The following is a 26,881-nucleotide window of genomic DNA, read 5'->3' on the forward strand; positions in this document are numbered from 1 at the left end:
ACAACTCACCAATCTCCCACATTCTGTTTATCAGGTTTTCCTGATAAGCATAAGGAAATCTCTGCTTCCAAAGGCAACCACATCTGGGATCAATCCTGTCACCAACGCGTCTCGTTCTGGGTGTTGTTTAGGTGTCACCAGTGACGTGCCTGTAGTTGTCAGAGGAACACTGTGATGCCTTACGAAGAAGTCTAAACCATTTTTGTAGAAATGACTGTAGTGGAATGAATGAAATTATGACGTGACCACAGATTGGACTGTGTGTTTCTGGTTTCTGGCCCTTTTTGAATCTGGTTTAAAGCTAGTCCATTGTATGAGCTGCAGACTGAAGGTACAAGACGTGAGGTCTGCAGTTGGACCCTTTTCTGCTGCTCCAGAGTTCCAGATGATGTCATGAGGAAGGATTTTTTAGATAGACAATATTGATAGAGCTTTTGAACACTGGGAAGGCAGACAGCAATTTAATACCCTTCACATACATGTACTTTCCAGACTATAACCACAGGTGGCAAGTTGAAAATCAGTGAAGCTGCCCTTTAAACTCTCATCATTTGCTGCATGTAGTGCGGGTTCAGCTTTTCCACATGACCAAGAATACTGTGTATTGACATAAAATAACAAAGAGATATTTAAGTAATAAGAAAGATTACGGATTATTATATATGGTCCAAATCTGCAGTTTCTCCTGCTTCTGCCTGCCCAACAAATGTATGATGGAAGGAACAGCAAAAGGGGTAAAAGAATATATTGTCTTCCGGCTTTTCTTTCCTATTTTCTCTCACAACCACTGACACACACTCTTCCCCGACACTACAGTCACAGAGGGAGAAAGGCAACCTGTGGCCTTTGTTTAACAGTAGAAGAATGAATATGTAAAGAAGAGCTCATAAATAGAGAGCTGAAAGACCCCCAGCTGAGGCTGCTCTGGGCCGGCCTCCAGCCACACAGACACACACACACACACACACACACACACACACACACACACACACACACACACACACACACACACACGCAAGCTGGTCCCTTTCAGCTAAAGACATGCAGCACTCAATCAAAGGTCTGTAAGGGAAATAGTTGTTTACAGATCAATCACCTGTAGGATGAGACCAACAGAGAAACAATCCATCTATGGCCTAAGCTGTATGCTAATGAGGTGTGTCGCTGCATCACTGCTGACACACACACACACACACACACATAGAAACACTCATTCTCTTTTCTGTCTGCTAACAACAACACTGCATCACAGCCGACATCTGATGACAAGTGAGGCGTTTGCCCTGCTCTTTGGTGTTTTCGTGCAGCTGTTTTCAGACACCAAACCGGGATCACCCGGTGCTTTACTCACACTGCATGTTCGCTAGCAGTCAAGCTGCTGCTTCGGCTGACAGAGTCACTATTTTATAATCGTGACATCGGTCACAGTACTATCATAGGGAAGATGACTAAGGGATGTCTTCTTGACTCCGATGTCACACGGCTCTGACCTTTGCTGAGCAGCCTACGGCATTGTTTAGTAAATTCTCAGTTTAAACTGAATACACTGAACCACAAAACCATCCTTTAACATTCACACACTCTGCAGGCTGTATTAGAAAAACTGTTTTGTAGATCAAATGCCACTTTAGTCGGGATTTGAGACATTTACATACATTTATTCTTTTCAGCAATTCCTTTGAACCATTGCAGTTTTCCGATGTACTAAGGTTTTTTTTAGATTTTATGCATATTTCTTGGCACAAAATGTCAATGTGCATTATCCGACCGTGTTGATCAGTGTCATTTCATGCAGCACCTCCCATTGATCAGTTAGTGATCAATGGGAGGTGAACTGAGTTTGATTTGTGTTGTAAATATTGTCTCTTCTTTAGTGTACATGGAAGAGTCTCTAGGGAGAAACAACCCCAGTAGCTGGTCTCACAATAAAACCTTGCCAAAATTTCACACCAATTCGCCACCAACAACCAACACTGCCTTGGATCTTTTACACAGATGGGTGAAGCCGCAGTGCCCCTGACACTACCTCAGTGTAAAGGAGGAATGGGACCTTTTATATTTTTAATAGCAGGCTGTGGAAGAGTTTGTGTCCCCAACAGTGTTTGGAACATTGGGAGTGAAGCACTATGAGGTGGTTAGTTTCACCTGTTCTCGTGAACCATTAGATGCTGTACCTTACTGGAGCGGAGTGGTTGGAGGGATTGTAGACCTAGATAAACATGTTCAAAGGTCAAAGGTCAAGGTCACTTTGATCTTATGTCATGTTAGCAACACTACATCTCAGAACTACCTGGAGGGAATTTCAGTACATCTAGCACAACTGTCCGTTTGGACTCCTGTATAAACTTGTGAGACGATGAGACCGGACAGACACATATGTAGCTGGCAGAGGCATGCAACTGCAATACTTAAATTCTAGTCTTGTTTTGCATCTGCACTGTTTAAGGGCAAGCTGCCAGTTCCAGTTATGTTAGTTTTGGCGCAAAAGCCTGTGAATTGTTTGTCTACCTCTGGAATTTCCAGTTTGTCTGTGTGTTCAGGTGTGTTCTCCCTCCAGACTGTTTCAGGCAAGAAATCTGTGACAGTTGGTGGAAACAGTCTTTACTAGTCTTCAGGTGTGTCCGCAGTTTTAGTAAAATCCATGTGCTGAGGAAGGTCATGAGATGTGACTGAAAGCTCCAGAAGACACAGAGTGAGGGGACTTGTGCACTGCAGCTCCTCTGTGTCAGCACAGTGGAATATGAATGGTGAATATGTGTCTGTGAGTGCTAATGGCACAGAGTGTGTGTGAGTCTGAGAGAGAGAGAGAGAGAGAGAGAGAGAAATAGAAAGAGAGAGTGTGTGTGTGTGTGTTTGTGAATGAGTTATAGGAGACACAGAGCATACTGTAGTATACACAGCTCAAATAGCTGATGTTGACTTGTTTGTGTAGTTGTCTGTGTGGTCATGTGTTTGTGTTGAGGTATAGCCGCTCTCTGCTGTTTGTCAGTCTGTGGAGGCCGGCCAGCCTCTGTGGATTTCTCTCTTTTGTCCAGGTTGACTCTGTCCCTCCATCTGCTTCCACTCCTCTTCTGTCCTCTGTGTCTCACTCTTCTTTCTCATTTCCTGCCCCACATTTTATCCGCACGTTATTCACATCTCTACATCTGCATTCTTCCTGTGTAATGAACAACAAACATGTCATCTGTGAACTGCAAGTGCATAAACACACTGTTGAGGACAATGACCTCCATACATTGATATTATGCTGCACAGTAGAAATGTCAGACTGGACTGCACTGGGTCCCCTCTGCTAGATCCTTTAAAACACATGCCACCTGTGTAGGATACACTGAATGTATCACACCTATCTTCATGTTCACTGTGACATGGATTTGGAAACTGTTATAACAATGAAAAAAACATAAATTCAATTGAATTCAATTTGATTTGTATAGCCCCAAATCACAACAGAAGTCATCTTAAGGCACTTTACAGTGTTTAAGGTTCAAGACCTTACAGCGTATAGTTGTATAAAAAATTAAATACAAAACCCAACAATCTAATTTGAGCAATCATTAGGCAACAGTGGAGAGGAAAAACTCCCTTTAGGGAAAGAAACCTCCAGCAGAGGTTAGGGTAGCAAAGAAAAGAACAGCGGACAATAACAACAACAAGCAGCAAAAACACTGGGCAGGTTGGTTGAACCAGTAACTGGACTCTGAAGATATACAGTTTGAAGCCGAGGATACTTGTAGAGGAGTAAAGAGAGAGGGAGACAGAGAGGAGGAAGCACAACTACAGGAGAGACAAATTACAAAGTTAATAACATGCAATGGTGGCTTTTGAATGGATAGTGGAGAGGAAAGGTGGGGAGAGGAGAGAAGAGGAGCTCAGTGAGTCAGTGGAGGTCTCCCAGCAGAATAATCCATAGCAGCATAACTAAGAGATGGTCCAGAGTCACCTGAGCCTCTCTAACTAAAAGCTTTGTAAAAAAGGAAAGTCTAGTCTTAAATGTAGAGAGGGTGTCTGCCTCCAGAACCTGAACTGGGAGCTTGTTCCACAGGAGAGGAGCTTGATAGCTAAAGGCTCTGCCTCCTATTCTACATTTAAAAACTCTAGAAACCATAAGTAAACCTGCAGTCTGAGAACGGAGAGTTCTGCTGGGAAAATATGGAACTATGTTTCATCTGCGTAGCAATGGAAATTTATAGCGTGCTTCCTCATAATATTGTCTAATATTATATATATCATAATATTGACATATAAAATCAAAAGAACAGGACTAAACACAGAACCCTGTGGAACTCTGCTAACTTTTGTGTGTATGGAAGACTCATCAATAACATGCCCATACTGGAATCTATCTGATAGAAAAGATTTAAACCAGCATAGTGCTGTTCCTTTAATCCCAATAACATGTTCCAGTCTGTGTACTAAAATGTTGTGATCTATACTGTCGAATGCAGCACTAAGATCTAACAAGACAAGTATTGTATGTATAGTATGACGCTATGAGAAGATCCTTAGTGACTAATACCAGTGCTGTTTCTGTACTATGACGTATGTACATGTTGATGGTGTAGATGAATTAATTATTGCTCAGCATGATTTATGGGGAAGAAGCAGTCTAAGTACGGGTGAGGTATGACAAATGAATCTAGAGCTGCTGTACATGTACATGACAAATAAAGCTCCTCCTGCTGTTTTTTTTCTGCCCTTCATCTTTCCATTCATGCTCCCTCCTGCTCTTCCTTCCCATCCTGTCAGCTCCCACCAGTTATTATTGTGGCCCTGCTAGCCACTGCTGACACTGTAATCAACATAGCTGTGGTTGGCCGCTCATTACACCAGGGCTGCGCTGTGATTTGGACAAATTGCGATAAGATGTCTTCGCTTTTGCAAGGGTGAAAAACACTGGTTGAAACACATGGGGCTGGATCAGGAATAAAGAATGTGGACAAGAAAGGGAAGGGAAATATTCTCTTTGTCAGTGAAAGATGGGGAAAGTGATGTCTTTTTAAACGTATGTTTCTTGTGGTTGTTGTAGAGAAGACATAAGCTTGGTAAATACTGTGAAGGAAACAGTCATTGATGATTAATCCAACACAGGGGTTGGCAACCCTCGGCCTAGAGAGCCACAGCCCTGCTCGTTTTCCAACCGTCCCTGCACTTAAAGCTTCTGTTTGGCTGCGAACACCTGATCCAGGTAATCAAAGGGAAGGACAGAGATAGTTGGAAAACAAGCAGGGCTGTGGGTCTATAGCAGGATTGCCTTCACCTGGTCCAGCAGAACACTGACGGGACATTGATTTTGCCATTTCACGTGAGCTTCAGGAGCATTCTAATGCAATCCCGTGTGCCAAAAATTACCCACTGGCTAAAATGAACCTACCAACCCTAAAACATACTAACAACACTGTAGTTACAAACCTAAATGTTGCACTGAAAGATTGGATATTTAGGCAGAAAGAAATCCACAGTCTGCTTACCTTGAATTGATTTGTTTCAATTTGTGATTTGGCCAGTTACATAAAGAGTGAACATATCCTCATTATGTTTTATAGAAAATGTAATCTGTGATTTGCAGTTATGTTCTCTATAAGAATGTGTTTGTGACTAGATTTTAGTTGGCATTACTACTAATGCCAACTGATGACATTACAATAAATAAGCAGATGAAAACTGACTGGTCAAGCTAAACATATTATCCTTCTCTAAATGGTTAGTGCGGCCCTCATTCAGAAATCAGAAAAGGAATATCTCTTTTTTATACTTCTAGTTTGATTGCTCATGTAAAGAAGGTCAGCTTTAGAGAAATATGTATTTTCCAGTCTGCCTGAGTATCTTATAATGGAAGCAAAAGTGAAAAGATGAATTTAAAGGAGCATGGTTTCTGCCTGCATTTGCATGAAAAGACATACCACAGGTGTATTGATGTATATCTGCATATCTGCATGTCTGCTCTCAATGCTTCTACAGTTTTGTTTATTGCTGACAAGACTTACAAGTCTTTGAAGCTTTATAACAGTGAATACACAAGACGTCTGCAGGTGCATACTGACTCAACCGGTCTGCTACCGTGGCTCATAAACAGTTGATGTTATAACTCATGAATCAGCTCTGAACTTAAATTTTTCTCACATGCTTTAGTGTACTTTGTGTACTTTGTGTATCTTGTCACTTTTTCCTTTAACTTGCTGTACTTCTCATGTCGTTACCAGCTGTTTTACAAAGTAGTTAAATTACACTCACACTAATAAATTGTTAATATGGGAGTTTCAAGCTACATCTGAGGTCTGACGTCCTCAGCACTGTATGCCACTTTGCTGGTTTCTAAATGTTTCCCTAGTGTTCTTCTGTCTTTATTTGACAGTATACATCAACACAAGTGCTGAGTAAAATGTTTATGGCAGACTCCAGGCTTAAAAGCTGACCTAGGTCAACCTCACAGGTCAGGGCTGAATCTTCCGGGCCAGGTCCTGAATGTGGCTGTCACTGAAATCATAGGTTACAGATGGTCAGTTTGCACTGGGCTTGGAGTGGACTGCGCTCCACCCAGCAAATCTGGACACACCTCTCACCACAACTCCCCCTGGCCAAGCCCAGTCAGACCTAGGCGTTATCACTTTGGCTGCTCTCCCGAACACACCGATGGTTACAGTGAAACATCAATTAATGCACAAGCTCTAAGAGTTCATGTTGGACTCCTGGAACCTTGAATTGAACAGCTGATGAGTCACGCTATCATTATGTGCTACAGAAATGTGATTTGTGCAACAATACATTTTACTTTGGTGAATTTCTGCAACATTTTAGACAATGAAAAATATAAATATTACATCTTGCACAATAATAAAATAATGTGACCAAGAGTAAACCATAATGTTGGGTGTATTTACGGTACAATCCAAGTTTGGATGTTGAGTTATTTGGGCAATTAAAAATATCTCTGTGTTTTCTTAGATTTGTCTGTTCTAATTCAGGTCTATGGGTAGAAGCACAGTGGTTCTGAAAGCACTGAAAACTAAAGCCAAACTCTACTTTAGCAGTAGTGCAAATGTCTTGACATGACAGCATGTCAGTCCAAAGGAATATAAACGACTACCAGATCATGACATTAAAGTTTTCCAGAGTGTGATGTTAAACACTCTGAATGAATCCTAACTACTCAAAAGGCCAAAACATCCAATCAGCAAAACACATTTAAAACTTAATCCATTCTGTGCAATTAGCTACAAACATGCACTTCTAGTAACCTAACTGCTGTTAACACCCAATCAAACTGCTATTCAGCTCTCTAAAACCGAAAGAGCTGACTCTGATTTTACACCCTGGTTCAAGCCCCAGCTCAGCCAATCATAGCAGCAGCTGGAGAAGCTGCTATTGTTGTGCTCCGTATATTAGTGACCGTAAAGAGCCTTCATAGGGTCCACTGTAGTTTCCCAGGGACCAAACACAGCGGTCACAACTAGGAAACAGTTGTATTGTTATTCGTAGAGGCAGACACTCAGGTTTGCCTTTTGAGCACTGTTGGGGGATCCATCGTTACAGGTAGTTGTGAACTGTCACAACTTGTTGAGATGATGGTCTAGTATACAATGACCTGCTGCAGGGTACAATGACTTCAAATAGGTTTCAAGGTAAACTCCCTCTGCACAATAGAAGGACCCAGGCCTGTGGAGTCACAGACACTGATGGTCACCTTGCGTATTGAGCTGTGTATTGGTGATTTGTTGTTTTCGCAGTTATGAGAGTCGTAAATGAACAGAGTAATAACATGTCTGTGCCAGTTTCTTCCCAGTGAAAGGACGATGAATAGAGGAGGGCCGGGGTGATGTTGTTGTGACCCTGCAGAGCAATAATGTTGTGCTCTAACAGAAGGAAGGTGCACAGCAGCTCAGCCCTGACTGCCGGTCAGGCTCACATTCTGAGAGATGTTTTTTAGGGCATAAGTCCTATTTCCACCTTTCCCAGACCTAAGTGACAAGGAAACAAGTAGCTCTGAATGCATCACTAGTGTCCTCTAGTGGCTGTTTGAATTAACTGTCTGTTGATATGAACAAAAGAAGCAAAGGAGAACCATGAAGTCAGCAATGGCAAAAGAAGAGAGTACAGGTGCAGGGACAAGCATTGAATAGTTTTTGCATCACCTTATCTGCAGCCATCTGTTTGCTGGCCAGTGCCATTAGTGCATATGAGTATTGTTTGCTGCTGTTTTCATTAAGCAAGAAGATGTGTCATCAAAGCATGTGCCTTGTGCTTTTCTTGATTTTTTCTTACTACCGCAAATCACATATAAAGATCCAAGGGGTGTAAATATTTCATAAAACCATAGTTATTATCAAACAAACAGGAGGAAATAATACTTTGCAATTGCTGCAGATTAGTCCATGTTATTATCGTATTTAGTGGGGGTGAGTCATGATGAAATACAATGCGTGTCCATCACTATTTTCTGATTTAGATATGCTTGTTATACTTGATCTGATCTTTATAGGCAGCCTGGTGGCTCAATGGGTAGTGCATCTGTCTAGGATGCAGAAAGTTCCTGATTCATACCCCATCTCCATCACCAGGTGTGTCCTTGGGCAGGGCACGCCACGCTAGCTCCCTGGGCACTGTAAGTGGCTGCCCACTGCTCCCCCCAGGGTGATGTTTAAATGCAGAGGACAAATTTCCTTGTAACATGTACTTTACTGCAGCCTTTCATCCACAGGCTGATCTCAGATTCTCATCACAAATACAGTAAATGGTTTAGAATATAATATATTCTTTTACAGTATGTTTGCTGCCTGTACATTATTATGTTTAAATGCAGATTTCCATTATCTGACCATCCACCTCATCTGACACATCATATTCTTTTCTAGTCTTGCTCTTTTTGGTGAAACAACTGGCTAAGGTGCCTGTTTTGTGCCATTGCTAATTGAAGTCTGGGAATCTGATCATGGTAGTATGTGTGATTCCACATTTACTATTATAACACATTACACCCCCCAGAAAATCCCTTAATGAACATGAGTTTGGTTAGGATACTATTAAACGGTTACTCATTAAGCTTTCACACTGACAATAGCCTTACATTTCCACTTCCACTACACACACACACACACACACATTCTCAGCCACATCAAAGCCAACAGGTGGAAAAATGCCGTAACACATCCACAATAAGGAAAGAAAGGCTGCAATCAACATGTGACTGCTCTGAATGATGTGGGAGAATAAACATGTGAGTAGTGGAGCACTCAGCTGAAACCAGCTCTGATGCTTATTGGCCCACAGCGTTAGCATACCAGTAACCTATGGCTATGTCTGTAGCCCCAGGGCAAGGCCGCAGTGATTAACATTTAAAACAGGCCTCTCTGCGCCCCCCGGCGCCCAGGTCAGCAGGTCCACTGGCTGTGATGAGATATGAGTCGAAATTGTGATATGACCAAACAACACAGACAAGTTGAACCATATTTCAACATGAAGTCATCTGGCAAAACGCTGCAATGACCAACCATGTGCAAGGTTGATGTGATAAGTTTCTAGTATGAACACTGTGCTTTCTTCCATAGCACTACTGTCAGTATATTTTCTGTACTATGGAACTTCATCTACTCCAGGTAATCTGTGAGGAGAAACTAGAGACTGATGTGACCTGAGCAGAATCCCCTCAATAACTCTAATGTGTTTTATAATAACGTACAAGATGACTGAGATATGACATTATAATGTTTCTGATTTGACAGTCAGAGACAGATGAGACTGACATGTTCAATTGCTGTCACATTAACCTAGAGCGCAGCATGTCTGGAGTTGGCCCCAGAGCTACAGGGCCACAGGCTCGAACCTTGCTGGGCACCATGGCCCTTTCTGTGTGGAGTTTGCACGTCGTCCCCCATGCTTATGGCGTTTTTCTCCCACAGTCCAAAGACTGTTAGAGACACAGCTAGGTTAATTGGTGACTAAATATATTACCTGTCGGTGTTGATGGGAATGTGAGGGGTTATCTGTGATGTTGGTGACCTATGCAGGGTGACCCCACCTATAGACTAATGACAGCTGGTCAGACTGGTTCCAGTATATGTATATGTATATGTATATGTATATGTATATGTATATGTATATGTATATGTATATGTATATGTATATGTATATGTATATGTATATGTATATGTATGTGGGCTTGAAATATGCCTAAATGATGATTTTTATTCAACCTCTGTTACAAGTCAGAACTTTAAACAGTGTATCAGTGAACTTAGTCTAATAAAACTTAGGACTTAGTTGAACTTAGTTCTCCCAGTAAAACTGAACTACCTGCTTGATTTACTGTATGTGCCAGATTTCACAGGACGCACGGTATGAAAATGATCCTTATGTGGACATAGACTCATGGACACACGGAGTCACAAATGTGCAGTGTTCTAGTAGTTCAGGTAGGGTGGGAAAAGGTTCCAAATCATTTGTCTGAATCAAATCTAAACTGAACCTGTTACAGCTGAGTTTGTGTGTGTGTTTGTTCTGGGATCCACACAGTCACCTCATCGTTGAATTTTAATACCCATTTAAATTAGACTCAAGAAGAAGCATGGATTCATTCAGTCTGTTTTAAATATTTAAGTTTGAAGTATTTACAAGTCAAACATGTAGGCTACAAGTGCAACTTGCCTGTAATCTAAAGTGTGACCTGTGTGACTGAAACCTGGAGGTTCAGTTGAGGTATACACCCGCTAACCTGAATACACATCTACATGAAGCTGTGTACATTTTAAAAAGCTGCTGAAAAGAACTAAATCTTCCCACACTGAAAACACATTGGGCCATAAATGATTAAATAAAAGTTGGAATCTTATGGCATCTTCACCTTCCCAGTTGTTGCGATCCCTCCCAGTCGGTGCAGTGGTGTATTTATGGGAGAGGGCAGGGGAGCATGTGCACAGGCTCAGAGCTGTCTGTGTGGCAACATGGTGCTAAAGCAAAAAGAATAGGCCGGCCCAGTCGTGATTCACTCTTGTCACAAAACACTTCCAGCCAGTAGCAGAGGGGTGCCACATTCATCAGCTATATGTCAGAGCATTTACACAACCGCCATCAACATCTCTAAGGAACAGAGGGCAGGGGAGAAGACACATAATGAGCAACTGCATGTTATTAGAGTAAAGGTGAAAAGAGAAAGAGGTTAGAAAAGAGAAGGGAGACCTCTTTGTTTTGAGGTGAAAATGTGAAACTGTGAAAATTCCTTCTCTGGATCATGTCAGTGTGTTTTATAATATTCTGATTGGACTGTTAATGCTACTATTAGGTTTCATGGTCGGAGTTGTCAGTCTTTTGTTGCAGCCCTGCCGTTTCCCCTATCCTTTCTTCCTCTCTGCTTTAATTACAGCAGCTGTGAGTGGCTGTGGTGGACCTGTTCCTGCCGGATCATCCATCTGGTTTTATTGCTCAGTGACACTGTCTCCACTCTGTCACCAGCCTTGTTCTGTGATAACAGACATTTGTCACTGTCTTGGTGTCCTCCCTCATGTAATGACATCAGCACCAGTGACAGCCACTTGGCAAGCCACAGTGGGAAACACATACGTGTGTGTGTGTGTGTGTGTGTGGTATATTAAAGGTGAAGAAGTACTCAGATCATTTGTTTAAATAAAAGTATTAATACCACTGTTTTACATATGGCCCATAGCTGATGAATTTCACACCACAAGTTTAACTACTAACTATAGTTAAAAAAATAGATGTAGCATGCAGTCCTTAGACCCCCAGTTACTGGATATACGCTACCTCTCAAAAGTTTGGGATCACTTAGAAATACAAAAACAAAACAAAACAACCAAAAAAACAAAAGCAAAAACAGACTGTAGGCATTCTAGCTTTTAAATTTTCAAGATAATCTCATGAGACTTCACCCAGTGCTTCCTGGAGCATATCCCACAAGATGGATTGGCTTAATGGAGTCTCCCTCCGTACCATACGATCAAACTGCTCCCACACCAGACCATCACGCTGCCTCCACCATGCTTAACCGAAGGTACTAAGCACTGTTCTTGCATCTTTTCATTAGTTCTGTGTTTCACAGATGTTCTTCTGTTTGATCTGAAGACCTCATATTTCAACACCATCTTAGTTTCTGTTTTGATAGATATGTGTCCCCTAAGATTCACTGGGACAAAAACAACCCCTGTGTATCATACTGTAAAACAGTACCCAGACTCTGTTACAGCCGTTCAAATGACTGCAGGGATTTTATTTTAATTACAAGCAAAAGAGTATTAACAAATAATTAACAGGTAACAACAAGCAGGAGATGAACAACATGCAGGTATATGTTATGTTTACAACGTAGCATCCACACAATGGATACAGGTAAATGGAGTCTTGCAGCTTATTACATTTCAGACGCTAATTAAAAGCTAACATGACATTTTTGATGAAGGTACCATAAAACACACAACACCCCCACAGTCATGTTAGCTGCAGTTCAAATCCCTGGAAAAGATGGTGTTTTATTATGAATGCTTGGAAATGCAGTTGGAAAAAATGTTATGTTTGACCCTGTTGGTGAGCTATTTTCTAGTTTCTAGATGCTGGAAGAAATGCTACAGTATTTGATATTTCTGTGAGTTCATTTTCAGGAAAGTTTTACAGTTGCTTTTATTTCCACTACTTTGATTGGAGAAGACTAAAAAAAGTGAAATAAAATGTTATTGCTGGTTAAACTGATGATCAAAAAAGTTCTAAGAAACCACTCTAACTTTGCTGAATTCAAAGTTACATGGTGCCAATGTAGCCACAGACGCTATGACGTAGCCTCGCATTGCAGGCTGCAACAACTGTGACTGTTGCATTTGGTAACATTGCAGTGGTTGTACAGACTAATCCTACTATGTCTTCTCTCATGTCTGTGTTGCAGTAATTTCAGTATAAGTAACTGCTGTTTAACATCTACTAGCTCTAACTTCAACACGATCCACTCAAAATTGCACTGGTGTAATTGCGGAGTGAAGCAAACACACAAGCAGAAAATGGTCACAAAGACAACACAAGTAGGCTCAGTGCATGAGCATAAATCAAGCTCTAACAGTACAGGGACAAACCTATGCAAACAAGACTCAAGTGGTAACTGTCTGGAATGTTCCTTTAATGGCTCAGAAAGACTAAACATTAAATTGATACGGAGTTACAAGCACCTTGACTTTATACTGGACTGTTTAACAGCAGTACATTGAACCTGAGAGTGATCCAAGTGAAAAGTCCAGCTTCACCCACCCAAGTTCTGAGGTGGTGTTTGATAAATGTGTGCAAGATCACAACAGACAAACAGAAAAGAGCAAGTGAGGAATGGTTTTGTAGTCCCCGGTTAAAAGCTCTGAGCACCTGAGTTAAGGTACAGAAGAAGAGCTGTCAAACTCCAGGGAAGCGTGTTCCATGCCACCGTAACCGTTCATCTTCTTCAGCTTCAGCTGGTCCACGTGCATGAGGCCCTGGGTCTCCAGCACTGCCTCCTTCTTGGAGAACATCCGACTGATCTCCATGAAGGTCTTGTTTTTGGTCTCTGGGATGACGACGTAGACGTAGATGGCCACAGACAGACAGATGAAGGCAAACACTAAGTAGCAGTAAGCCCCCGCTGACATCTGATGGTTAGAAGTGGTAGATGGATGGAGGAAGATTGAGAGACACGAGTAGAAGAATGAGTTTGAGAGTTTGTCAGCACAATAATACAGACTTAATAAAACATATGCTCATATTTGTTGATAAACAAAAATAGAGACCATATTCTTCAGCTTCAAGTCTTGTTGCTATGTCATTTAATAATTTGTGAATTACGATACAGAAAAGAAATTAGTTTCAGTTTTCTTACGTGAAAATTTGTGGACCTCCCTACATGATGTGGCATATGGAGCGTTGATCAAATCAGTTAAATCACATGAAATATGATTGTTCTAAAGCTTCAGAACATGCAACATGTAGCGAAGCTCACACGTTGTAGCATAGTGTGTGGCTCTCACCTGTAAGAAGGGGAAGACGAAGCCCACAGTGAAGTTGGACAGCCAGTTGAGTGACCCACCTATGATGTAGGCCGCTGACCGGTGGGACTGTTTAAACAACTCTGCTGTGACCAGGAAGGGAACCCCCGCTGGACCAAGAAGGAAAACAATTTGAATTATCAAAACAGATCACGTAATGTTGACAGACTGTGTTGTGGGACATGTATACAGTTATTACTTCATTATGCTGGACTGCTCGTGAGAGTTCAGCAGGGGCAGAGATACTATCAAGACCAAAAACTAGTGATCCCTCATTAACACTTAATAACTTGGATGACATCACTATGACATCAGAGGTCAGGCTGACTTTCTTCTAATCTAACAATTTTTACATGCTAATTAATAATAACCACATTAAGTGAACTAATCATCAGCTACTCTTGTGCAACTGTGTCTCCAAACAGGTTATGTCTGGGCACGTTAATACTAATGAACTGATTATTCTTGTTCTTTTATTATTTTTAACACCATTGAGGTTTATTAAAGTCTAATTAGACATGAACAAAAATAGCCAATCGAGCAAGGTCACAATGTCAACAGTAGCGACATGGATCAAAAGGCATATTATAAATATTGTACTATTGTAGAACTGGTGTTATTTGTGTCCGTTACAGGTTCACGTACAGGCACAAACATGGATAGTAAACCTGCACTAAAGCAGAGAGAATCACTCACTGTGTACAGTATGGAAACTGACTTGACAGAAATGTGGGGAGACATTTGAAATGCACAACACGTTATTTTCATGGCTTCATGTTTGTTAATAGTAATTGGCAGAGATGTTGATGAGAATGAAGTCATAGATTTTAACTGTATATTTTGAACATTGACCTCCAGAGGGCGCCATTCAATAAGACACAGCAACATGAGCCTGCACAAACTCACCAAGTCAGGAGCAGTGATCATCACAGACAACACGTAATTCATCACTTCATTTATATCATTTATATAAATGCAACCTGCATATAGATATTATAATTTAATATTGTGAATAAAATATGCCTTTATGAGATATTCAATTCAGTGGGGCTGTATATTATTTAAATAGAAACTATTTAACAGTGTGTTCTCTTCTGTTTTCATACCATGTGAAACATACACACATGTTCTTCTCTGCTATTTCTGCTCACAGCTTCTAATAACCAGAGCAAAAAATACACAGAATAAAATAAATGTGTCCTTTTTTATATTTTCATTTGGCGGAACTAGTCCTTTAATGTGCAGAATAGAGCAACTTGCCTGGACCGATACAGAAGCCAGCAATGATGCCGACCACACAGCAGACACTGAGGTAGCGCATGAATGATATCTGAGCCTGCAGGGAGAAAAAAACAACACAACAGAAAGAAGTCACCCGGGTCACATTTAGTTATTTTGTCTAATGGGAAACTGAGTCCTTCTACAACTCTGCTTCACAGCTTAGCATGTAAATCACTGTTCCACAGGGCAAAGAAGGAATACTGTGCACTCTGCCAACTGAAAGTGACACAGGCACAGCTGTTCACCCCTGCTCTTTTACCCCGTTGAACATATGCCTTGTTGTTTACTTCCTCTCTTCTCTCACTTTCCTGCGCCTCCTACCAGGAAGCAACTTGTAGAAACTGATGAAGGGAAGAGAGCATGTCCTTTGCAAAGTTGCCAGGAACTAAAGTCTAGGAACCTTTATTGAAAAAAATGTGCCTCATGTTCATTGGGATTTGTAATTTACAGCAAGGCCAAATCTTTGTGAAGATTAAACAATTTAGCCACTGAAGCATCAAATCCAGTACAGTCAGATGCTTTGTATGTAGGACTAGCACTACTACCTGGACTATATTTAGAGCCTGGTTCTTTGAAAGCTCTTCACTAGGTTCCTGCAACCTGCACACACACACACACACACACACACACACCTGTATGATGAGAGTTAATGTGATTCCTATACTGCAGATGCCCATTATGGTAAAACCCCCGATCATAAGAGGCCTCCGTCCCAGTTTCTCTATGGTGAAACACTACAGAAGGAGACACAGAGGAGGTCAGGTCAAACACTGTTGGATAAATATAAGAACATAGAAATGCAGCCAAATAAACAACTTTGGGGCATTTGGGAAACACACTCTTTTTTTGTCTCACTTTCTGGGGGTGAGATGTTCAAAAAGATATTAATTTCACGTCTCGTGCAGAAAAATAACAAGCAGAGTTTGTGTCTCCAGGGGGAGTTATGTATGGGAACAATTTCACGAAGACCAACAATGTATGTATCCACCCTGGATAGAAGACCTTCTAGACACAACAGCAGTACACATAAAACATCACAATTACACATCTAAATCGTATTTTTACCCCAATGAGTCCAGCAATGATTTCTATAATTCCTGTTCCTGCTGTGGTATACTGGATCTCTGGAACTGGGACACCTGCATTCTCAAAGATGTCGTTGGTATAGAACCAGATCTGTGGTTAAAAAATAAAATAAATAAATAAATACTGTACATGTAGCACATAAAGATCAGGTGAAATCTACTTTCTTAGTGCAGTTGAACAGTTCCTAGGCCGCTCTGGCTACTCTCATCATTATGATGCATCAACAGTTCCTGTCACCATCTTTATTTTTCTAGAAAATAAATTCATTCAGATGAATGAGGACTCTGGACATACTCACACGCTGTTTTTCGAGAGGTATCTGGACAGTTTGTAAGTTCTTTTTTTTTTTGCCAAGAAGCACAGGTGAAACATTTCTCTTCATAATCTGACATGTGAGTGCATCAGAAGAAAAGAAAGAGTCATGTAAAGGCTCAGGGAAGGAAGCAGATATTTCGGACCTGCAGGCTACACAGGTGGTAGAGAATTACCGCAGAGAGACAGCACAACATTTGCTCACATTCACTTCTATTCAATTTGAGGCTTTAGGGGGAGCATGACAAGACAGGAGGTGTATTAACTGGAGACAGCAGACGATAATGGTTAGAGGAGCAGGTAGATAAACAATCCCCCCCTCCACACACACACACACACAGTCCCGTGGTGTGCCAGGAACTGCGCCAAGGCTCACCAACTGTCACATGCACCTAGATCACCTCAAGCATCTGCCACATCACTATGACCATCACTATCATCTGTATGCTCCTCCTCCTCCTCACCAGTGTACTTAAGAACATCATCTATATACAGTATCACCTCACTACTTTCCATCATAAGCATCGTTGTTGACATAAATATTGATATTAACCAAGTAAATAGCTTAAATTCATTTTTTTACACTGTAATATCTTATCCCAGTGTTGCTCTCATCGCCAGGACCATCCTCATCCTCAGTGCTGTTCCATCCTCTGTGCATGTTTCAGCACTGCTCCACTGTTTTGTAGGCAGAGCTAATTAACAGCTAAAAATACAGCCTGGAGAAAGGCATGCTAATGAGTTCAGCTCCAGTGCTTACAGTGTGCACTCTCTGGCCCGGGTGCCCCGGTAATCATTTGAATAATTAATGAATCTCTGGGGCATAATTCAGAGAGGGAATTTGGCTAATCGTATCGTCAGAAAAATGATGACACCAGCTTTTGTCTTTATTCACGAGACCACACAAGGCTTATAAAACAATGAGAGATCATTTAGGACTGTTTATGCCTTATTGTCTAATAAGCAAGATCAATCAGATGAGGGAGTTGTAGGAGCAGTAGGGCACGGGCAAGTTAAACAAAGAGGGTGAAAAGGTAAAAGGGGAGCGATGGGAACTTAAATGTTTACAAAGGAGATGAACTGCAAGTTAAAAGACTGAAAGAATCTGATGCTGTTTCATCAGGATTCTGTGGGAGTTTATGCTGCTCATCACTGTAGGCCAAAGTCTCCATTTACCAGACACCATTTGGCACCCGAACAGATGATAGTAAGCGAGCACAAACAGCGGCTATAGAGACAGAATATGTCTGTTGATACCATTTTACAGCAAACACCTGCTCAACCTCAGAATGCCCTCTGAACAATAACACTGCATTAAAAGATACTGACTCCAGTTAATCTTCATTGGGCTGGTGAAGACTCATATGAGCCTCAGCCAAACTTTGTGATGTATTTATGCACATGTGCAAAGCAAAGCTGTGTTCCAGGTAGAAAAAAAAACTGGTTTGGTGTGAAAAAAACTAACACCAAGCCAGATCTATTTTCATTTTGTACATACTGTATTCATTCCTCTAGTGTCTGTCTCTATGTGTGAGCACTATGATAGACGGTGGCCTGTCCAGGTGTACCCTACTTCTTATCAGGAGAAGGGGTAAGGATGATGGATGAATGGAGAAGAAGAAGTTTACTGTGTGTAAAATAAGCCTTACTAATCCTTAATAATTTGTTACGATACACATGATCACATACTTTTTAGAAGATATCTACTAATATTTTAATAGATGGCTTTGAGTTAGGTATGATGGGAGTACATGTCTTGGAATGTTTGACCATAATTTGTCTTGTAAAGTTAGTATATAGTCTTTGGTTATTTTGTGGGTCTATGCATGAACAGAGGGTTTGTTTTGTGTTTCTGTTCATATTTCTCTTCCTTCATTTAGCTTTTTTCTTTAGATTTTGTTTTATTTTACTAAAGCTGCAAAAACCTTAATTATTGTGTTGTGTTTGCCAACTTCTTTTCTCACGCTACATCTGTGCATATGAATTAATAGTAGAATATAACTATCTGATGAACAGTGGAGCCAGCTTAGAAGTGATAAGTAACAGTATTTAAAACCAGAATCCAAAGAGAGAGAGAGAGATTTAGCAAGTGGGAAGAAACACAACAATAGAATATTTTTCTGTAACTGTAATATGGAAATAAGAACACTGTAGCTACAAGAGCTCTGCAGGCCCTGCAAAATCAAACACTGCAGCTATTATTCTACATTGGTAATAATATTAATTCATACTGCATGTGCAGTACAGCAAATGCTAATCCTATGTGATTTGTCTTAATGTTAGTAATACTACACTAATCTTCCTGGAGCAAAAATGATTCCCATGTTTGACGTGTGGCTGCAAATGTATTACTCAGTTGTTAAGAAGTCCTTACAGCATCGATGCCAGACAGCTGCATGCCTATATTGATGACCACCACACTGAGCACCTGCCAGCGAACTGTATCATCCTGCAACAGTTTCCATACTGACAGTGTCTCTACTGAGCACAGGGAGCGCTGCTCCTCCTGCATCTCTTCAATCTCTGCCTGGATGTTACATTTGGCTCTGTACCACTTCAGAGCTGAGAGAGAGGAGACAAGCACAGTTACAGAATATCATGGCACAATGCAGTAACACATCTAAAACACTGTACCTACACCAGCTTAAGAAATGTTTTTTTTATATTCTGTGAGACCAGATTCGACCAACTAACTAAGGCTGCACTCACATCAGCTGCTTGAGTATTTCCCAAAATGCAAAAATGCAGTGTTGTCTTCTTCCTGGAAAGAAGACAACACTGCATTGATGGGCTGCAGTTCTATAACACTGACCTGTAATGGTGGCATGGACATTATGCTTCTCAATCAGCAGGTATCTGGGACTCTCTGGAAACCAAGGCAACAGTATCAGCTGTATGAAGGTTGGCACCACCACCACAGACAGAAAGAGGGGCCAGTGCTCCTCCTGTAACAGTTCCAACACAGTTAGGCTTACACACAGGCTAATCAGTGGCACAAAAGTTACATGATGAATGATCTTTTTTTTTTGTAAGACTATATTTACTGTATATTTAGTTGGCTATGGAAAACATTTATTAACGAACAGTGGCCACTTTAGGAAACCACAGACTTGGCTGAGGTCAACTTTATTTGGTCCAAGAGGTGCTCTGGCAGGCTTTGCTTACCATCCATCAGCTTCAGGCACTTAGCTTTGTTACACCAAGCACATTAATGTGAGGGACACTTTAAATGTCTGGAGGAAAGCCGGATATTTGGGGACACTTTTAGCAGGAACTGCCCTTCAGAACTTTGTTTTCAGTTATTTTGCTTTGTCTCCTAAGTAAATAGACACACTGCTGACACACATTCAATTTAAAGTTGTCAAGACACTATTTGAAGTTCAGGTTTATACAGAACCAGGCTTTTGCTACATGAAAACACCACTTTTTGCTGTAATCCCCTGCACTCACTGGCTGCTGTAAGAAAGCAGCATTGGACTACCTTTCCCAGAAGCTCTTGTAGGCCGAGGATTTGGGCAGCAAAGACCCCGGTTCCAATAAAGATACTCGGCACAAGACCCAGGAAGCCTCGCAGGTTCTTTGGTGCTATCTCACCAAGGTACATCGGTACAACACTTAAAGAGATTCCTGCAGTTAAAAAGGCAGAGTTAAAGTTCGAAGTGTGTCTGTGAGGGTGTCTGTGTACATTTGGCACTGAGCTGCTGTTGACAGCAAGTTAATGGAGCTCAGTGCATGCTGAGGTGTGTGTTTACCTGAGTGAATTCCTGTGATGAAGCGACCAAAGATGATCATCTCAGGTGAACCACAAATTCTACTGAAGCCCATGAGTGAGCCGGCAATAAACACCAGCACAGTTGTGTTTACCACAGTACCTTTCCTGAGAACACACACACACAGTCAGACATTATGAATGTACATAAAAGCATATGGAGCCAGAGGTTTATGAAACAAGGACAGCAGGAGCGGTGAGCCCCTCCTCTGATATACATACACACAGTCATAATGATAGACATGTTTGCCTGATTAGCCATAAAATGCTAACACATCCCACAAGGGGGGTGAGATCAGCCATGTGATTAGCCATAAAACACTGCTGTGTGAAGAAAGTGATCAGCCTGTAAATGGGATTATAAATCGCCTGCTTTTCATTTGCATTTAAATGTCCACTCATGTTCTATGAAATAGTGGAGCTGAATGGAGCCCTCCATTGATTTAAACCAACTATGAAAGAACTTTCCTCTGCACTTTGAGGACTAATACACTTCTGAAGGGCAGAGGGGATGAGATGATGCTGGTGAATTCTGAAGGACAACAAGGCGCCAGAGGAGTAGAGGCAAGGGGATTACAATCAGCTCTGAATACAGAGGACGCAGGCAAGACTGTTTGTGCCAGGCTAAGTGTATGTGTGCCTTTGTGACTTCATGTTCCTTCATGTTCCTTATTTCACTTTTATCAGGCTGTCAGTATGATCTTGTTTTCAGTATTGTATAAATCCTTTGGTGTGACTGTGTGTTAACCATGCGGATTCAGGTGTTGTTGGCAGCACCAGATGCTACTCTTGCATTGCCACTGCCAACTGGCCACTGTCCACCCTCACGGTTGGATGGTCTAGAGGGATTATTGGTGTCAGGACAGAGGAGAACCAATGTCCAAATACAGCTCAGAGGGCAGCTAAGGACAAATATTTGCTGCATGATGTCAAACTCTAGTTCTTCCACAAAAGCAGTCTGAGGACCCATTACTGTGTAAATCTACTAGACGTCAACAAATCGTAACATCCAACTCCCTCTGTCCTGAGACTGATTTAGATACATGAAGCACCAGCTGTGGGCTGGATGTTTCCGAAAATTAGGCTTTAAAAACTAAAGCATTTGCATGAGTACGAACCAGAAATTCACAGGAAACATATTTTGAGTATAGGCACATTTTTTATTTGCAATGATTTGCCCACAGGTCACTGTGGCCTAGTAGTATTGCAGCAGTATTGTCAATGTAAACCCCCTTGTAGAACTAATTGAGCAGACCATGCTGACAGCTAAGATCTAGTGGTGACAATGGTCAACTGTTGTGCTGCCACATGTTGCCTTTGTCTGGGCCAAAAAGTGGCACTTCAACATGCCACAAATAGCCAGCTATTGTGAACATACTGCACCTGATTGAGGGGAATAACGTACCAGCAGGTGGCAGCAGTCTGTATTCTTCAACCAATAAATGAAAGCAGGAGAAAATGTAAACAAATGTATGTTTGCTTACTGTTTTTACATCACTCTCCCATAGGTGTGAATGGTTGTCTGTCTCTGTGTGCTGACCTTTCTTGTGACCGTTAAGATGAGTGGTTAGGATATTGGAGGGATTTCATGCTGCAAAGAATTTTTGAAATGTTCAGATAAGGTTGCACATGTACCCTCTTGCTTGCTTTGGTCACTACTGTTTCCAACAGCTGACTGGCCTTTATAAAAAGATTGTAGTGATGCTTTAAAGAAACTAAAGCCTCTGACTGTAGTATCTGTGAAAACCGATATCTTACCTGCCAAAGCGAGAGACCAGCATGCCCACAATGAGTGAGCCCAGCAGACCTCCAATGGCGAAGACAGACACAGTGAGAGAGTACATGAGGGTAAGGGTCTCCCCACTGAGTCCTGCTCCATTTCGTCTCACCATTGTCTTGTTGTAGAAGTCCTTTATGTACTGAGGATTTATGGGAGAGTAGAAACAGTGCAATGAAAGAAGAAAGAGGAAGACAAAGATGTACAGTGTTGGTATTGGTGCTTTTGGCCTGTTAATGCTAAAGGTACCAGCAGCTCTACAAACTGGGCCTACAGCTAGTCACTGCACTGCTTCTTACACTTGGATCAGCAACTGTTACCACAGTTCACCTTGTCTTTGTGAATCATCTGTATGAGAGATACAGCACCAGTACTGTTCCGGTCCAGTGCTTCCCTTTTGCCCATCCCTTCGTGTCCTTGGTCCTCACCTCAACCTGATTTTTTTTTCTTCAGAGTTTGTGATTACTGATTACAACCTCTTTCTGTCTCTCTCTGTGTCCGTTTCTGTTTCTTTTTGAAAATGCCAGGTCTCTGTCTAATCATTTTGCCCACAGCTTTCATGAGTTTACCATGTGATGGCACATGTTGGTGGACCTGAATCGGTTTCCCCAACAGCAAGAGCAGTGTCTCACACTTAGTTCAAAGTCTGGTTTTGACTATAGTAAATCTGGAAATCATGTTATTCTATAATAAAACATCACCAGATTATTTAAAGCATTCCTATCTATAATAAGTCAATTTTGTTTATCAACTTTTTTCTCATTTCATTTTTCTCCCACACTTTGGCCTTTTTCATCACTTTGGTAGAGGTTAATCCTGGTCTCATCAGTCTATAAAACTTCCAAAACCAGTGGTTTCATTTCTATTGAAGGCATCTTGTACTGGCTACACCTAATTTTTGTGTAGTGCCTCTGAATTCTTTTACTTCTTTTCTCAAAATCAAAATGGCTTACTTCTGCCAAAGGTAGCTATGTCTAAATGGCTAAAACCAAGATTAGCCATTTAGAGGTAGTTACTGTTTGAACAATTAATCTCAAAGAACCTTTTGACTTTTGTCTTGTCATCTTTTTATGTTAAAAAAATATTTTCAGTGTACAAAAAAAAAAAAATCAGTTGGCCATTTCTATAGTTTTGGAGGGAACTGTGATCTGTAATTGTCAAAAGGTAAAGCAAAGTAGAAATCCTGTAGAGATGGCTCTCTTCTCTGGACCTGATATAATTGTGTGCCAATGCAGACGCTCTTGAATTAAACCCAGAATAATTTAGACACAGAACAAATTAGTTGGATTTGATCACTGAGCAGAGTGCACCCTTCACTATGTATAACCCATCAAGAAAGCTGCTGACACAGTGGTTTGTCTTCTGGAAATCAGGAATTTACACCCCATGGGAAGGTTTTCACTTTTTGCCAAGGAGCTATTAAAGAAATGGTAAGTGACATAGAAGAAGTTAAGGGACAGCAGCTCGTCCAGCGGTAATGACTTTGGCATGGAATGACTTCCTTATTATTTTAGCTGAACAGAGCAGCCTCCACTGTACACACACATTCTCACTGAATGGGTCAGAGGCTGAATTCCTTCTAATAAAATCCTGTATACCAGCCATTTCACATTCCTCACAACAAGCAGTCCTTCTCTCTCTCTCTCTCTCTCTCTCGCTCTCTCTCTCTCTCTGTGATTGGAGAGCAATGCATCTTGGAGGTGGTTTCCACTTGTATGTTTTGGTTTCCACTTGTGATCTTTTTTCAAAACGCACACATTTTGCAATCAAGTGGAAATGAGGTCTTATAGCCATTCTGGCTCCAGAACTACTAAGACATAAAGAAGCTTAAAAATGAATGAAATATGTACTGTCTTCAACAGTTTAATCAATGCTATTTATTAAATATCAAAACATCAAACCTGAAACTCAATACAGCAGAGAATGTGGCATATTTGGGGCCCTGTGTGTGTGTGTGTGTGTGTGTGTGTGTGTGTGTGTGTGTGTGTGTGTGTCTTACCACAGCAGGGGAGTTGACCACAGCCAGATTGTAGCCATAAAGCATGGAGCTCCCAAAGGAGGTGAGGAAAGCCACTGCCAACAGAGAGCCAGTCAGGTGCTGCAGACAGGTGGAGAGAGAGGTGTGAAAGCATGATGCAGGATTTCTTGTTCAACTACACACACACACACACACACACAGCTTAACGTACGCTGAGGCTCTTTGGAGTTCCATGATAAGAAACTTCAGTGTCACTCATCTTGTGCTTACAGCTGCTCCTAAACAGTGTAGGTTTTAATTACACGCGAAGCTCTTATAAAATGTCTTCTTCACATTCCTCACTGCAAGCAAACCAAAGGGCAAGTTGATTTAACAGGTTAATGTTTTATTACTTTGTTATCTCTGGTTTCGTAGAAGGTGTGTTTGATTAGCTCAGACCTGCAGAACTTAATTACAGAAACAGTGAATGGCTAAAATGATATCTTTGTACTGTACTGATGGAATTCTAATCTCATGCTCTCTCTACAACATGTCGTTGTAGACTGCAGTTAACTTACTTTTACCTTACTCATATGTTGCTGTTCCATCTATAGCTGTAGCTCTGCTACAGTCTGGCCCACAACTTCAGGTAGTGGTTGTCATGAAGTAGCAATAAATGCGAATGTTGGTATTTAGGCAGAAATCATTGAAATTCTCTGACTGGTTATAATCATAGCATCACTCAGAAACCTTCACAGTCAATATTTCTGCAGTGCCATCAGTTTGTTTAACAAGTTTGGGTCATAGGAGACTGGACTACCTCTGCACATTAAGAGATGCGTTACGTACATAATGTAACGTACTGCAGCTTTAACTTAACCTCTAGTTACTATGTCGTTCTTGTAGTATATGGTGTATCTTGGTGCAGAATTGACACAGATTAGGACTGAGAAAGCACATGATGACATTGCATTCAATGTTGGGGAGTAACTAGTTAAATTAATGTGACTGTAATCAGTTACATTTACTGAGAAAATGTGCAATTTGATTATATTTACTAATCAAGGTGTTAGTAGTGACAAAGAAAAACATTTTGTACGTCTAACAACATTCAACAACATTGGTTCTGTTGCCTTGTTAGCAAAGATATGGAAACTAATTTTATTGCAATGTCATCAATGGTAGGATGTCATACGGATCTGTCTTAACTGGGAAATAAGCTCCAATTATTTGTTTTGATTGGTTCTTCTGCTTCTTGTCTACAAGCAACCTGAGTCCTTTGTTACAATCTTCAATTATATTTAGAATAGATATTGTCATCCTCCTGCCCATAGGGTAAATCTATTTTATTAAACACAATATCTATTGCATTATTTTGTCCTGTGGTATAGTTAACAATGTCTTCACAGTAGATTTGAGGCAATCCATTGAAGAGAGTTTGCCAAGAGTTGGTGAAGTCTTTGAAATTGACTAAACAATAAATAACAATTTAAGTGAATAACATAACATAAAAAATGTGATGACTGATGGATTTCTTCAGTGCAGTTAAACAGTTTGTACATTGTACATGTTTGATCACAGTCAGTGTCATGATGACCTACATTATATGTCTCATTGAGTTCAGGCACTCATCTGTTTTGCCCCAAGTATGAGGCTACAAGTTTAAAAGTTGGTAGTAAATGCTATTAGCTGCAGGCATTCTATGTCTAAAACAATAGGGGATCAGTCAGCTGATGATCCTGGCTGTGGATCTGACCTCACTCATGCAGTCAGTCTCAACTTACCGAAGTGATTTTGCCGGACGATGGAATTAAAACCTCCTCAGCCATTTAAGAAATCTGTCATTTGGTTCCCAGGCACAGCAAACAGCAGAGGGGTTCGTTTCTACAACGCAGAGGGTCTCATGGCTAGAGCAGCAGGCGTGGTCAGACAGGTTCAAGTGGTCGACTGGTTCATGTGCAGTGAGTTTGGTAGCAGTCCACAGTACCCCTGATTACAAGCCCACACAGTGTCATCACATGACGGAGAGCAGCGTGATGGACTGAGAGAAAAGCCTGCTGAAAGCAATTAGCTCTAAGTGAATTGACAAAGAGGGCAGAGGAAAGGAAAGGAAAGATTTTTTATGTAATACAGAAATGAATAGAAACCATGAATGAATGGTATGTAGAAGTCCAAAACATATATTTTGCATTTGCAAAGCATATAAAATACATGTATGTGAAAAAAGCATCTGCAAATGTGTATTATAGAGAAGTGTAATTGGTATTTGTACTGAAGTAAAACATCAGAATGCTGCACGTTATCAGGAATTAGATGCAGTTATGTTTGCAAACTTCTACAGTCAAACACTGCCAGCAATCACACAGTGATCATGTGCTCAAAATTTTGGTTACAGTTGAAAGCGAGGCAGTGTGTTCAGTCAGTGGGTAACAGTCACCCGCCTCGCATTTCACATTTCTTAAACCAGTGACTTTACCTCCACTGCTGCAGCATGAAAGGCCGGTGTTGTTCAGAAAATCCTGCACTTTGGCACTGACATTCTTTCTACTAACCTACAATTCAACACAGTGCACTACACAGTTTTTATTATAGAACTAAAGACTTGTAAATTCCATCAGCTGGACCGAGACCTGCAGCACTAAATGCAGGGAGTCTACGTTTCTGTAAGGACACAACAATTCAGATTTGTACTTAGGGGC

The 26,881-nt window shown here is 41.1% G+C and overlaps 1 protein-coding gene across 1 annotated transcript; it reads right to left on the reverse strand.

The window, feature by feature from the left end:
• Window positions 1–13,166: 13,166 nt before the first annotated feature.
• Window positions 13,167–26,011, reverse strand: slc2a15a (solute carrier family 2 member 15a). The gene is made up of 12 exons (XM_026355940.1): window positions 25,967–26,011; window positions 24,225–24,323; window positions 22,207–22,367; window positions 20,432–20,556; window positions 20,161–20,306; window positions 19,492–19,624; window positions 19,054–19,241; window positions 16,347–16,457; window positions 15,914–16,015; window positions 15,261–15,336; window positions 13,983–14,110; window positions 13,167–13,607 (listed from the first exon to the last, which is right to left on the reverse strand). Exons 1-12 carry the CDS (start codon window positions 26,009–26,011, stop codon window positions 13,353–13,355), a joined length of 1,569 nt encoding a protein of 522 aa, XP_026211725.1. The 3' UTR covers window positions 13,167–13,352.
• Window positions 26,012–26,881: the final 870 nt, after the last annotated feature.

This window comes from Anabas testudineus, chromosome 15 (assembly GCF_900324465.2).
Source record: "Anabas testudineus chromosome 15, fAnaTes1.2, whole genome shotgun sequence".
Classification (NCBI taxonomy): domain Eukaryota; kingdom Metazoa; phylum Chordata; class Actinopteri; order Anabantiformes; family Anabantidae; genus Anabas; species Anabas testudineus.

Excerpts from the sequence above, each read along its gene's own strand:
- slc2a15a (XM_026355940.1), bottom strand. The coding sequence starts at position 26,011 with ATGGCTGAGGAGGTTTTAATTCCATCGTCCGGCAAAATCACTTCG. Across the intron at positions 16,016-16,346 it reads TCATTGCTGGACTCATTGGG|TGTTTCACCATAGAGAAACT; the intron begins GTAAAAATACGA and ends CTCCTTCTGTAG. Across the intron at positions 15,337-15,913 it reads CATTAACTCTCATCATACAG|GCTCAGATATCATTCATGCG; the intron begins GTGTGTGTGTGT and ends TTCTCCCTGCAG.